This window comes from Bubalus bubalis, chromosome 24 (assembly GCF_019923935.1).
Source record: "Bubalus bubalis isolate 160015118507 breed Murrah chromosome 24, NDDB_SH_1, whole genome shotgun sequence".
NCBI classification, from domain to species: domain Eukaryota; kingdom Metazoa; phylum Chordata; class Mammalia; order Artiodactyla; family Bovidae; genus Bubalus; species Bubalus bubalis.
In genome coordinates, this window is record NC_059180.1 from 11317511 (window position 1) to 11332891 (window position 15381).

A 15381-nucleotide genomic window follows, 5' to 3' on the forward strand; every position below is an offset into this window, starting at 1 on the left:
CGCGCGGGGTAGACTGGTGACAGCGGCCCGCACAGCGTCCCCAGCGCGACTGGCGGGAACATTCCGCGGCTCCCACACCCTCGCGCGCCAACTCTGGCGGGTCGCAGTAAACCCCGAGCTAACTGACCCCTCCACGCCCCCAAGCCGCCCTCACGCCCCGCTCCCGGCTCGCCTCCGCCCCCAGTGCGCAGGCCCGGCCGCCCCAGCGCGCATGCCCTGGGCTCGCGAGCGCGGCCAGCCCCCAGCCTTGTGCTTTCTACACACTCTACAACTGGGGAGGGGGCGGGGGCGGAGGGAACCCGGCCGGCCACGTGATCCAGCCGGCCGGGGCCGCGGGGGCGGGAGCGCGCGCCGAGCGAGGCGCGGGGAGGGCGGTGCGCGTGCGCGCGGTGCGCGCGGGCGGGCGCCGGGCTGGGCTGAGGCGGGCGGCGGCGGCGGCGCGGCAGTGGGCCGGCCGCGGAGGGGGAGGAGCGGGAGCTGAGCGAGGCGGGCGGGCGGAGGATGGGGCCGTGCCCGGGCTCCCGCCGCAGCCGCCCGGGGACACGCCGTGCACCCTCCGGCTCGGGGCTCTCGCGGCGGCATCTGTGGCAGCGTTAGCGGCGGCGGCGAGAGCGGCGTTCCGGGCGCTTCCTGGCCGCTCTTCTCCCTTCAGGCTGGGCGAAGAGAAGAGGCAGCGGCGGCGGCGGCGGCACACCGGCGTCTCTCCCGCTGGAGATTTCTTTTTGCTTTCCTCGTCGACTGACTGACTGGCCCCCTCCCTTTTTTTGAGGAAGGGTGACCTCTTCTTTGGGACTGGAAAAAATATTTTTTTGAGGTGGGGGAAGGTGGGTGGCAGCGTCAGGGGCTGCTTCTTCTCTTCTTTCATCTCCCTTTCCTTCCCCCTCCGAGCCCGAAAAGCAAACCCCACAACTGCTCTAGCATCCTCCTTCCCTTCCTCCACTGCTTCCAGTTTCGCCCTCTCCCCTCCTAATTATTTCATTATTATGCTCCCCTCTCTGGGGGGTCTCGTCCCTCTCAGGTCCCTCGGAAGCCTTGGCCTCCCCTTGATGCATTTCTTAAAAATTTTGGAGCCAGGGAGTGAGTTTTCTCTGAGGCGTGTGTGAGAGGCGGCGGGGGTGTTTTCCTGCGCGAGGGGCGGGTGAAGTTCATTGCCCCCACTTTTCCCGCGACCTTTTTCGGGCCGGATTTGGAGTCGCGGGGGGCGGGCAGGCGTTTTCGGGGGGCGGGGGGCGCGGCGGAGAATGGCTGCGGCGAGGGCTCCCCGGAGCCTCCCAGTCTCTTGATCAAAGCATTCCGCTATTCTGATTTATTGCCTGCTTGGTGAGTTATTTTTTTTTTCCCCCTCTAAAGGAGACCTGTGTGTTCAGCCATTACTTTGCTCGGCGCTGCTCACAGGAATCTCCGACCCTCGGTGCTGTGGGCAGCCCCGCACTTGGGCTCCTCGCCTCTCGCCCTCGCTCCCGTCCCTCCTCCCTCTCTCCGCCCCTTCCCCCTTTTCTTTCTCCTCTCTTTCTTCCCCACTCTCCCTTCTTTCGGCCGCCGTCTCCCCCGCGCCCTCCTCGGGGCGGAGGGAAGCCGAGAAGGGGGAGGGAGGGGTTGGTGTCAATTTTTTTGTGCGGCCGCGGCCGGAGCCTGTGGCGGGCAGGCAGCGAGCGGGGAGACCCCGGCGCGGCAGAGCCATGGATGGCCCGACGCGGGGCCATGGACTCCGCAAAAAGCGGCGGTCGCGGTCACAGCGAGACCGGGAGAGGCGCTCCCGGGGCGGGCTGGGGGCCGGCGCGGCCGGCGGCGGCGGGGCCGGCCGGACCCGGGCGCCCTCGCTCGCCTCGTCGTCGGGCTCCGACAAGGAAGACAATGGGAAGCCCCCGTCCTCCGCCCCGTCCCGGCCCAGACCCCCGCGGAGGAAGCGGCGAGAGTCCACCTCGGCTGAAGAGGACATCATTGATGGATTTGCCATGACCAGCTTTGTCACTTTTGAAGCGCTGGAGGTAAGGGGGACCCCCCTCCCCCCGGTTTCCCTTTATAGGCACGACCCCCTCCCTCCTCGGCTGTGCTCGGCTCTGCTGCCTCCCCCCGCCGCGCTCCGGTCGGTCTGGCTGTCTGTCTGTCTAGGCTGAGGTCTTATTGTTGGGGAGGGGGGGGAGCTGGGGGCGCGGGTAGACAGGCAGCAGGAGGGAATCGCCAAGCCGTGCCTGGTCTCCTGGTCTCCTCGTTCTCGCTCGCCTTCCCCTTGCGCCCCCTCCCCGCACCCCCTCCACAGCAGATGGGCAGAAAGAAAGGGGTTCAGGCATCACAACAATGCGCCCCCCTCCACGGAGAGCTCTGCCCCTACTGCTTCCTCCTCTCCCTCCCCAATCATGGCTTCTTGGCTGGTGGAAGTCTCTTTGCTGGGTTTGGGGCGCCTGTGGACGGTTCTCTGTGTGCTTTCTACAGAGCCATATGTCCCTGTGTGTGTGTGTGTCTGTGTAGTATAGACCTTTCCTGGGTGTCCTCGGGACCGGAGACTGACGGGGTTTTGTGGTTCTTTGCCCCCTTCCTCTACCCCTCTTTTTTTCTTTTCATTTCTTTTTTCTTTCTTTCCTTTTTTCTTTTCTTTTTTTGGTGAAGCTGGGGAAGGGGGCGTTTTCTCCTGGTTGGGAGAAAGGAGGGAGGAGAGGAGGGAGGAGAGGAAAGGATGGAATATCTTTCAGTATTCCGTTCGGGGCTCTATTACGGAAAGGGTTAATTGTAATATTATCTATACACATAACATGCACATGTGTGTGTATATGAACAATTCGGTTAAAAGACAGTAAAAGGTACACCAGGGAGGACGGGTGGGAGGAAAGAATAAAATCCTAGCTGGTATCTGAAGGGCTTGTCACCCAATTGTCCCTCTCCTTTTCCTTTTTTTGTGTTTTCTTTTTCTTTCTGATTGGCTTTGTGTGTATGTATATATCTATGAGTGTCTTTATTCCTTGGGCACCTGCAGCGTTGATTTCCAAATGCACATTTTCATGCCAGCTAAAGGGCTCCTGGGGGTGTTGGTGGGGAGGGGGGCAAGTAGAGGGAGATTGTCCGGGGGTCAGAGGGAAACCCTCTTCACCTGGACGGATCTGGTTTGGTGCTGGCATGGGTCACTGGCCTGTATAAATGTAACCCCCTTTTCTCCTCCCCCACCTTCCTCTCCCCACCCCCAACACACCACACACACAGACAGGCCCTTGGAGATTCTGCAGAGTTGGTCTACCTTTCTTAAGCACAAAACCAGGATAGGAGTTGGTTTCTAGGGTTTCCTGCACCTGATGTGATGGTGTGAGGTTCCTGAAAGAAACTTTTCCCTTTCCTTTGGTTATTGCTGTTATTATGGTATTGTTTGCAGTGCTCAAATGCAATCTTTGTTGATGACAGCTTAAATCTCACATGCAGTAACTGTGCAGGTTTCGATTGCTCTGTGTGTGTGTTTGGGTGTCAAGTTTAAACATTTTTTAAAAGGAAGGCTTCCTGTTAGGGTTATTCTTTCCTTTTGAACTGCTTTTTGGTTGGGCTCCTGGTGGTTATGGTGGTGGATGGTGGCCAGTGGTTGGGGAGGAATGGAGAGTGGTGGTGTTGGTGGCCATAGATTTTGATGTTAGTGATTGAATCAGTTATCCTCCGGTTCTAGAACTGGTACTTTATTGACTAAAATGGATCTTACATAGTTCTTTTGAGTGTTGAGGCTCACCACTTATTAGGATAATTCTAACTGTGGCTTCAACTTTGCCAGTGTGGGGAGGGTACTGTACAGTGTGACCTCTTTGTCTCTCTCTCGCTTTAAAATAGGAATTGAAATGGTAGTATGTATTCTAGTATGTGAATTAGAAAGTGCTGCCTAAAATTTGATTGTTATCAGTGGTTGGTTTAGGACACTGTTAGTAAGAGCTGCTTACAAGTGGTTTTGCTTCCAGCATGGTTATCCTGGGCTCTGTGTGGCCCCTCACAGTAAGTAAGCAAGAGGGGCCTGCAGATTTCCACAAACCTTTTTGAAGGTCAAGTAAAGATAAATATAACACATGCAGTTATTTTTGGTGGTTTTACTTTTAATAAATACTTGATGAGCTTGTGTATCTATCCATTTGGCTTTTGACAGAAAATGTGCCCATTCTAGTTTCTTTTGGGTGTAAAAAAACTTCTAATTTTTAAAGAAGACGAAGTTTGAAGTGTACCATTAATACTATTCCTTTTCTTGCTGTGATTATTTTTCTGCTGTTTTTCTAGATTCAAAACCCATGTTACTTTGGTTAGCTGAATATTATAAGACCTTCATATCTGAATATCATTTGCATATCTCTGGTTATACAGGTCTAACTTTTAAAAAAGTTTCTTTAAACTTTATAGAAAAATGTAAACATATCCAAAAATACAGTGTAACAAACTCCAAGGTGCACAACCACCTAGATTCAACAGTCGTCTTTCTAAGTGGTAATGACTCAGGGGAAAAAAAAACGCACCCAAACTCATAGTATTATCACATCTAGGTGAATTAACCCCAGTTCCCTAATGTCAAATATCTTCACATGCATTTATGTTTAGGAGTCCCAATTTTTGTAAGAAAGCTGCAAATATACTTTTCAGATTTAAAAAAATATATACTGGGGAATAAAAATCATCATGTATGTCTGGTTCTGTGGGACAGCATAGATCTCTTTGTGGCTTATCACATCTGTGTCCATGCTTCATAGTCAGGCATATGTGTGTGGTGATCATTAAAATCTCTGGTTTCCTGTTGTCCTCAGTTTGGAAGATGTACTGAATTATCACTAAGAAATATGAGGGTTTGTTAGCAAACAGGCAACTAAACTATGAACTTGGACAGGAATGTATAATACAAGAGTACTTGTAAATGTTAAGAATTATCATGTATGATAAGAATTATCCTAAATACATACTATGTTTTTGTGTCTAGAAATGAAAGCAGTTGTCACCACGGATCATTAGAGTTGTTGCTAGTATGATGTTGTGATAAGAAACCAGAAATATTGGCTTGCACAGCGAGGCTTTTAAACTTAGGCTTGATTCAGAGCAGTAGCTAGCAAACTGTGGAGTGTATACTTTTGGTGTTAATGGACACATCATTTGACTCCATGGTTTGGTTTCTGTCTTGAGTGGCTGATTTTGACTTCCCTTTTGAAAAAAAGAGGCTCCTAACTCATAGTGAAATGTCCTAATAAAATTGTTCCAGACTAATGGTTTTACTCATAATACTGGAGGAAAAATAAGAAATTCGTCTAATGAGAACCATAATTTTTATGTGGATTTATTTTTCACTCTTGTTGGATTCTTATTTAAAATGATGAAAGCTTTGGACAGAGTTTGAGAAGTCCCACACTTTATACAGTGAAACTGGCAGAGGTAGTTTCGTATTCTGCAGGGACACTTGTCTTGAGTAATTGTGCCCTGAAGTTCAAGTATGTGATTGTGAAGAGTCTTGTGATAGAAGATAAGAGGGTAAGTGAGGAGGCTAAAGTTGAACATGGTGTTCTTTTCATTATGCATTTGAGCAGCAGTATTATCATTTGGTATGGTACTATTTACTTGAATATTCTTTGAATGAGAGTGACTATCCCCAGATATCAAGCCTCATTAAAAAGTGGTTTTCAGCAAACAAAGTATAAATGGGAATGTTGGGATCTAGTACTGCCAGTGTACCCTGATGTGCCAGATGATATTGCCTTTCTGTTATTTGCATTTTTTTTTCTGTGTAATCTTGATTAGGAAGCCATATGAACACTATGGCTGAAAACCTGCAAATCCATTTTTTTCCCCTTCACTTGGCTATTGTGTCCTGGTTTCTTAGGGGAGCCTCCTTATATACAACTGACCAAGGGAAGCAGAGATGAAATGGGAGGGATTAATAGACAGGAGGCCAGTTGGAGCTTTGCAGGCTTGTGAAAATGAAGGAAGACTCATTTCTGGTGGATGGAGGATCAAACCAAGACTTTCATGGGGTCTTCATTTCCTTTGTGTTTCAGGGCTTACCCACACATTGATAGTGTAAGTAGGCTGTACAGAATTTGATGTACTTATAGCATATCAGGCTCTGATAACTTACTGTGGTCAAATCTCACTTATTCAGTTTAAAAAAATATTAATCATGTTTCTTGTATCAGTCAGCAAATATTTATGGAGTATGTGATATGTGCAAGGTTCTAGAAGAGGGGGAAGTCTATATATATAAAATAATATGTTATATATATATATAGTATCTTTGAAGGAGTGTGTAGTTCAGTTGGTAAATTAAGTCTAGCACTTACAGTTTTGAAACAGGCACTCAAATGCCTCATTCCAACTAAGTGCAGTAAGCTTTCAGAGAAGGAATAGTGAGATAGGCTGAAGTATTTGAGCAGCTTCCTGGAGAATATATGGGTCCTCATAGGTTGAAGTGATTTGGATAGACAGAGAGAGAGTGGGGATTGGGGAGGGGATTCTGAGACGAGGGGATGGTGAACAAGACATAGAAACAAAATGAGTGACTAGGGTTTGAGGGGCAAGAAGGGGCTGTAGAAATGAGAAAATGGTCTAAGTAAAGAGTGGTTGTGTTGCCACCTTCCAGGCCAGGCTGTCCTAACTAGTTGAGTGACATTGGGAAGCTACTCGCTAAAGGAATCCTTTTCTTTTTGCACAAGTTGAGAGGTTTAAAGTAGTTTTAAAGCAAAGATACCCAAGCTAGAGGGAAACATAGTTCTCCGGGTGTTCGTAGGTTGTGTCCAGACCAAGAAATGCGATTCTTTGCTCAGTTAATTTTGGAACTTGATGGGCCAGACAGAATTAAATGGGTAACTTGTTCTGCAAGGATTAGAAATCTTTTTTAATGTGTGTGTAAGTTTTGAATGTTAGAGAAAGAGATGTGATGTGACTTATTTCCTGATATTTGACCACAGGGAACTTTCATTCTTGTCATTGTAGTTCCTAATCCATAATCCAGTATGGGAATTGATGGAAAAGATCTCAAAGGTCCCTTCCAGATCTTGGAACTTGATAATCTCTGAGTATGTTGGCTGATGATAGACAACTTGAAAAACCAGGCACAAAAGTTTGAAATCAGGGTGGAAGCTGCTGCTTGAGTGGGAGTGGCAAGGGGAGTGTGAGATGTAAATAATGATGATTAGTCCATTTCTCCTCCTTCCTTTTCCTGCCCCTTGTCAGCCCTTTCATTGATTGTTAGCAACCCCACCATGAGGTGAATATTGGTGAGTGGTTTTCATTAATGGTTCTTTCAGTGTGATAGTAGCCCGGTTCTAATGCTACCAAGCTACCTTCCAGCCAGAGGGAGTTTTTATCCTGTCTTGGTTCCTTCTGGTTTCTTCTGTTGCTGCTTTTTAGCAAGCTGGGAAAGAAGGCTGGATGAGAAAGGAGGTTGACACTGATGTTAAAATAAAGGTTTTGAATTATTTGCCCTTCGCTTGCTTATGTATGAAATGTTCATTCAAGAAAGGTCAGAACCCTTCGTCTGCTGTGGAACTGTGTTTTTGTTGCGTTTTTCGCTTCTTATCTTGGCAAGTTTGGGATGGTGCTATGGAGTAAGTGGGTCAGTTCCAGCATTTCACTTTGGGCAGTTTGCATAGCTTTAGGATCTGAGGCGTTCCTAAGTGGTAAGAAAGTTTATAGAAGGAAAAAGGACTATGAATAACATGCTTGGTTATGAAGTCAAGTATTTTACTATACTTAATTGAATTTCAGTATTTCACTGTACAAGGCAGAGCATCACTTTAGGAGTATTTATGTGAGATGAGGTAGAATATTGCGATATGGTGATTCCATGCACTTTGTGTTAGCTGTTGAGATGAATTGCTTTATATCTTTTTTGGAAGTAGACAGGGTATAAATGAGTCAGTAAATTTAAAAACTGAATCACAGAGTTAGTAATTAGCCTTTGATCCTTTCTGAGAGAGTTTTCCTCTAGCTTTCACCATTGAAAAAGGGTTAAAAAAAGAGCATTCAATATGATTCTAGGAGATTCAAGGAGCATTGAGGTGATAAAAAGATTCTAAGATCTTATACAACATTTCTATTTGCTGTCAAAAATAAATGACACTTATATAGTGTGAGAGAATGCTAGCATTAGAGATAAAGTCCCCAAGCTTAAAAAAATATATAGTTGAGAGCAGCTACTAAAGAATAATGTAGGTTCCACTTGCTAAATTTGAAAGCCTTTGTACATAAGGTCTGCTGCACTTTTTGATATGGAATGAGCAAATGAGAGAGAGAGAGAGAGAGAGAGAGAGTGTGTGTGAGTGTGTGTGTGTGTAGAGGGTGGATGGCGGGTTAGTGTTTTTACATTTTATTTTACCCCTATGCTGTAATACACTAATATACTAAATGTAGTCTAACTTTGTAAAAGTGCCTCATGCTATTTTTTCTCTCAAGAAACAACACTTTTTTCAGGGTCAGGATCAAAACCAGTATTTTGTTGATATAGGGAAAAGGTAATGGGATAGCAGCTATTCATTTGAGAAAGTTGTGGGGGAAAAGTCAGATTTAAAAACTCTTAAATAATTGGAGTTTGGAAGACCAGGATGGGAATTAATCAAAACTAATTTAGGGACATTTAGCTGGGTCAGAACAAGTTTTTCTTACATAATGTGTACCTGTTCCATGAATAGATGAATGCAGATTTTTCTTTCCTAGAAGTGGGGCATAGAATTAAAGGCTGTTGAGACCCTGAATTTGTGTTCTTTCTTCCAGGTTTAAACTGTGTTCTTCCTTAATTTCTTCTAATAAGCCTTCGGGGTAGGGAGTATGCTGGCAGTACTTTTCTTTCTAAGGTCACAGCAAATAGGTTCCTCTTGATGCTGTTAGTAACTGAGGAGGGGAGGGGTGGCTTTTACTTCGTCTGGGTTCCTTTGCTTGCTTAGGAAGAGACTATGATGGCTCAGGGGGTAAAGAATCTGTTTGTAATATGGAGATACAGGAGACGCAGGTTTGATTCCTGGGTTGGGAAGATCCCCTGGAGGAGGAAAATAGCAACCCACTCCAGTATTCTTGCCTGAAAAGTTCCATGGACAGAGAGTTGGTGGGCTATAGTCCATGGGGTTGCAAAGAGTCAGATACGACTGAGCAGCTAAGCACAGGCAAGCACAGGCTTCTGTGTGCCAGTCCTTTCCAGTCTCGGTTCCATATTTTGCAAGGGGAGTTGTAGCCTGAAATCGTTGGTATGGCTGCTGTCTTTATAGGTTTTTATTTTCACCTCCTAGTGCACGTGTCAGTCTCATCTTAGGGTTCAGTAGGTTCCCCACCACCCATTGCCTGCCTGCCTCCTTCCCACTCTCCCTTGCAACTTCCCTCCGTTCTTCTCTTCCGTTACTGAGGCCGAATCATCAAAATTATGAATGCAAGTTAATAAAAGGCAGTGGATTTATGAAGTTCTGAATGAAATGTACTTTAAATTTCAAACTTTAAATTCCAAACCTTCATTATTTGAACATTGACAGTCTGTTTGAGGGACTCTGAGGTTAGTACTGTGAGGGTAAATTTCTCAGTTTTCAGTTTTCTGAACTGTTATCAGCTCAGTCTAATTTCTCGTTCATTTCTGAACTCTGGTTAGAGTGTGCCTGAGTAAATACCACAAATGACCAAGTACATGCAAGGTTTTGTCATTTTGATTTGCCACCATACCTTGTAGTGCCGTATCTCTGGATCCAGGAAAACCCAAGTGCAGTAAAATGGAGTCACAAGAGGAGAAGGAAAAAGCCCACAGTTTGTAAGTAAAGTAAAAATGGCTAATGCAGGTTGGGATTCACTGGCAGTAAGCCTTCAAATTGCAGACAGATACTGTGTGGTTGTTGTTAACTGAAGCATTTTGAAATGACCTGGATTACATACGGAAACACAGCCTGTGAAAACAGATTATATGGATGAAATCTGATACTTTCACACTGGGTCTGGGACAGGGTTTATGTCAATGCCAGGGTCAAGTGGTGATGGTTCCTGAAGGATGTCAGGATATTGTTTTCCTTGTCTCCACACCTACTCTCGTCTGTAGGACAACCCACCAAGTTCATTCTGAATTTATGCAAAGTTTCTCATGGCAGTGATATTTTAGAGCTTGTAAAGAGGATTTAAGAGAGTCTGGTATTGCAGTGATTTCTTGATAGTTATACTGAAATAGACTTGTTGTTTGCTAGGTTCTCTGTTCATCTATGCTTTCTAGCTAAATGTTACTGGCAATTTACTGAATAGTTTTCCATAGTTAGAAACTAAGAGAAGGGAAAAACACACACACACACACACACACACAAAACCCTCAGGAGATAAAGATGTAGATGGAACAATAGTTGAGCATTAGGTTATCACTTATTTTCCAGCCACATACTAGAAATTGCAGTGTTCCACCCACTCTCCCTATACATGTTCAGTGGGCAAAAATAACGAAGGTCCTGAATTGTGCTATTCTAGGAAATGATTTTATATAGTTCAAGTGACATTATACTTTCACTGGGGCAAAAGGGGAAGCAGGCATTTAGTATCTTGCATTGCTGTGTGTTCCAAGTTTGCTCCTGTCGCATTTGTTAGGCCGATCAGTTTATTTGGGAAAACTACAGTTTTGAGACTAATGCCCAGAGCTACAGTCCTCAGGGGGGTGTTGTCCTAAAGTTAGGACCTCAACTTTTTCAGAGCAGCCTTTTGATCCATTTCACTTCAGCTATTGTTGACTGATGTGCTTTCTAAGCCAGAGCAGCATTAGAGGCACAGATCTTGTCTTTAGAAATGCTGTAGTTCTACCTCTCGTTTTGCAAATGAAAACACAGCCCAGAGGGGTTAATTGTCCTGCTTAAGATCACACTGGGAGTTAGAGGCTCTCACTGGTATTCAGTGAAGCTAGAGGACTGTCTGCTTTTCTTTAGTAAATTGGAAGGCTGAAAAAAAAAAAAAATACCACAAATGAGGGTGATCACCCATGGTTGTAAAGATTCCCAATTTTTCTAAGAAATGTTCTGATTATTGCTCAGTATCAGGAAACTTTTAAAAGCATTCTGGTTTCCTCCAGTGCATGGTTGGCCTTTCTCTGCAGGTCCATTATTAGTCTTTTTTAACACTCTTTCCTCCCCTCCATAATGAGGATGTAAAAGAAAAAACAAATATTAGGGTGATGATATGAGAGTTTCTCATCCTTAAATATCCAACAGAAAGATAAAATAATTATTTGGATGTAAGATGATCTTCATGTCGGCCCACTTAAAATTTTAATGTAATTTTTTGAGGGTAGAATATTTTCTTCAGCCTGGTGATTCAGAGACTCAGAACAACTTACTAGCGTTGGTAGCAGAACATTTTTGAAACAAGTGAACTTTGGAGTATGGTTGAATTGAAGACTCAGTCAAACTTTTCTTCTGAAGAAGAAAGACTCAAAATATTAAATCCACATGACGTGTTGGCTAAGGCATCTTGCCTGTTTATTGCTGAACCAGAAAATTTATAACAACTGTTTGTCATGTGTTTATATTTATAGCCATTCATATAATGAAAAGAAGTTTTCATGAGATTGTAATAACATATCAAGATGGATGTAATTAAAACAGAAGCAGATTGACACCCTGAATTAAATGCAAACCGTAAACCAGGATACCTGAGCATTGGTGCCTTAAGTATTTGCTGCAGGGGGCAGTCAGCCAAATATGCAAATAAAAAGACATTGATGAATTTCCCTGGGTGTGTGTGTTGTGGTTGCGGAGAACTCAACTATTTTATTAATCTTTTATCAAGCATTGTTTAGATTGCAGCAGCAATGGAATGTATTAATTTGGCAGACCAAATAGCTTAGGACCAGAAAGTAGGAAATAATAAGGGGAAGACATGATTGATATACTGTCCTATAAATAACACATGCGACTGACAAAGGGGCTGAGTAATCTTTAGATCTGTGCTTGATGTCACTAATGGAGTTGTTAAACCAGGATATTTGAGTTGAACTTCAATCAGAGAGGCTGCCTCCCATTTAAAATGCAGATCTATCTCTAGTTACACCCTGGACGGATGTGTTGACAAAATTGGTGTAGGTTGAATTTTTTTAGGTTGGGTGAATGCGCTGGGGAATCTTACTGTGAAAAATATGATTAAAAAAGAAAATCGAGTATGATTCTCCTCTCTGCAGAGAAGCTTGGATTTTGGTAGAGTCAGTCTCTTTAGATGGGCATTGCTTTTCCTGAGACACTTTTCTGCATGTGCTCCTAGAAGAAAGTAACTGTGAGATTTGCATTTTCTGTACAGGTTTCATACCTTACTTGGTCAGGGCTTCCAGGAGTAATTGGAGGTGATTTGAATAAACCCGCATCATTCAGATTTCAGAGGTTGGTTTTCAAGTGCATGCTAAAGAGAGCTTGCAGCTATGAATACGGAGTATGATTTCCATATCTGTTCCATTGGGGAGTCCAGGCATGTCATAACCACTTCAGAGTCATGATTGTATGGAGACACCCCAGCTATAATTTTTCTATATGACAGTTCAGTTTTAAAATTGTAAAGATGCCAAGTGCAGGGCTGTATTGTTATTGGGGAAGTCGGTGACATCTGTTATATCTTGTTAACCAGGGGAGGAAAATGCTTTAATCAAAACATCTAATTATGCCCTCTCAACTGATGAAAGATCTTTTGCTAAATTTTTGGAATTGGCCTTAATGGAAGAAGCCGGCCTCTACAGGAACTGTGAAGTAAACTTACTCTTTTTATTTGAAAAATACATATCGTTAACCATGGTGACATAAGGGTATTTTAATTTTATCAAATTGCTCTTTTGCTGTGTGTTGAAAATAGGCATTTTCAGAAGTCGTCTAAGCCAGCATGAAGTTCTTGCTTTTGTCCTCTCTCTCACCCTCATAGCATATGAGGCCCCAGAAGGAGTTTGTGCTTCCAGATAGGAACCTGGGAAGCTAAGAGTTGGTTGAGAGCCACCTGGTGAGGGAGCAAATGATAATTACAGGTGAGAGGCTGGGGGATGATTCAGCCTGTGTGCTGGGAGGTGCGATTTCACACCTGAGTGTTAAAACCTGCCGTGTTAGACAGTTGTTTTAAAATTAGTTTTATTAGGCTAGTATAGAAATAGCCCAGATTGTTCCAGGTCACCTTCAGTTGAAGGAATATAACTGTTTTAAAATATCGAATATATAATGTGATTCCAGAAGTATTTCCTGTGTTTAGAAGTAGTTTCAAGTCATATCTGAAAGATTCCAAAACTGTTTAACTCATCATATCCACAACAGTTCTAGCTCCCTTGATCACTTTATAAAATTTGCTAAATACTTTGACAATCACTCAGTCTTCCAACCTGTCTAGTAAAGCCAACCTTTAACTATATTTCATCCCAGAATTAATTTTATCTGCAACAATTCTGTTTCCAGAGTCAGAGATAACAACAACATACTACATAATAATAGCAGTAGTAATAATAATAATAAACTTATTAAGAATTTTAATGCTGACCTCAGAGCAATGCTTTACTTCTTAGGTTTCAGAGTATTTCATTTTTTGAAATGATTTTCCCATGGCTTGTTGGGGACAGCCTTAGGGTGTTGTTGAAGTGTTGACCTGACACTTTACTCTGTGTTTTATTTGGGCTCTGCTGGGAAGTTCAAGTGCTGTTAATTTTTTCTTGGTCTGTTATATGCTCTGTCATGGCTCTTTGTGTAAAACTTGGGGTATGACTGGCACTTTGGAAAAGAAAGAACCAGAGTTACCTTCCTGTAACCATTATTTTATTTCCCTCTATTTCCTAACTTTAGTTTCTGTATTCCCCCTACATGTATCCTTCCTGGGGTATTTGATGCTCTTAGAATTGTTGCTTCCTTTACTCAATAATCCTTGCACAGTAGGTAGGTAGTGCTTATTTAAAGTTGACCTATTTCCACAAAAATTTCATGAAAAGAAATTTTAGAAAAGGGGGCTAGTGTTTACTTAGTATTTACTCTGTGCCAGACATTGTGCTTGGAATTCTGCATTCTTTGCCTCATTGGAGCTATGCTGTGGAAAAAGTGAATGAAAAACCCGTTTTAGAGTGGGAAGACACTGAAGCTCAGAGGGGTTAAGACAACTTGCTCAAGGTCAGTACAGAAGAGGCAGGAAATGCAGTTGTTTCTGCCTGACCTGAAAGCTCAAGCTCCTCATCCCTTCCATTCTTCCTTTAATACTGATTCATTTTGTGAGGGAATCCCAAACGGGACTCTGGTAGACCACATGTATTTGTTCCTTGTCGCTGCTGAAAATTGTCTTGGTTAGAAAGGATTTTCTAGATCTAATAATAAGATTTAGGGGGGGGATAGTACCTCACCATCTTTTTGGAAGTTCTTTACTTTCTTTTTAAAAGCTGGAACTTGCATAGGAGCCTGCCACTCATATAGTGCATCTGTAGCTTATTTCTTGTTGGTTTGATTCTTTTTCCTTCTTTTTCTTTCCTTCGGTCCCTCTCACTGTTTTTCACTGTATTAAAATCTGACCTTTTTCCTGGTCACATAGCTCAGGTAGATTTTAAGCCTTTGTCGAAGGCAAGGGCTCAGGCCATAATATTGAGCGTAACTGTGTGTCAGTCCCTGTACTAAATCCTTTCACATACTTGCCTTGCTGATTTTTCACAACAGCCCCCAGGAGCAGAGTGTAAAATCGGAGAAGGGACTGGCACCCCGTCAATAGGTCACTGTGGGTATAAGCTTATTTTCTACTCTAAATTCCTAGATATTTTGTCAAATTTTAAAACTATTCCAGGAAGTAGCACTTCTTTTGGCAATATATTCCACAATAAAACAGACCTTATTGGTAGGGTTTTTTTTTTTTTTTTAACTAATAGGCACTCTCTTCTTTCTGATAAAAGAACATACTAAATAGTTGCTTGCTTTTCTTGATACTTTTATCTCATTTATTTCCTCTGTCATTGTTTTCCTTTTATTATTCTAAGCATATTTGCAAATTGTTCACCCCTTTTCTCCTCTCCACCCTGTCCAGGTTTGTTTATGCTATGAAGAGTATGCTAATAAGTGTGACTGTTAGATTTGCTTCTTATGGAAATCCCAACTGGGATTACAGTGCTGTACCTTCTACAGAAGTCCCCTCTTCATTTCCTCTGGGCCAAATTGGGCCTCCACACAACTCATCTTCTAGTACTTGGGTATTCAGACCTGCCTGGTGACCATCCCTTAGGGAGTGGTGTAACACACACACACACACACACACACACATGCCATGCCCTATTAGTCCTGAAATCTCAAGAGATTTCTGGGTGAAAATATGAAGATCAAAGTAAACAATTCTGTGAAAAGTCTTTTTTTGGAGAGAGGAGGTAGTTTCTTCTCAGAACCATTATGCTTGGAGACCTGCAGTCTTGCTCCATTCTCTCTCCAGCTGTAGCGGAGCACAGTTACCCTTTTGTGCATCCAAAAT

General features: G+C 43.7%; 1 protein-coding gene across 8 annotated transcripts in view; it reads left to right on the top strand.

Moving 5' to 3' along the window:
- Positions 1 to 474: 474 nt before the first annotated feature.
- AUTS2 (activator of transcription and developmental regulator AUTS2) overlaps positions 475 to 15381 on the top strand; it is a 1208197-nt gene continuing 1193290 nt past the window's right edge. For 4 of the 8 annotated variants that reach the window (XM_025274741.3, XM_025274742.3, XM_025274746.3 and 1 more), the window contains exon 1: positions 475 to 1988. In XM_025274741.3, coding sequence (XP_025130526.1) covers positions 1680 to 1988 — 309 coding nt within the window. In that variant the 5' untranslated portion in view covers positions 475 to 1679. The remainder of the gene's footprint in view (positions 1989 to 15381) is intronic. The other 4 variants (XM_025274743.3, XM_025274744.3, XM_025274745.3 and 1 more) reach the window with 2 other exon arrangements.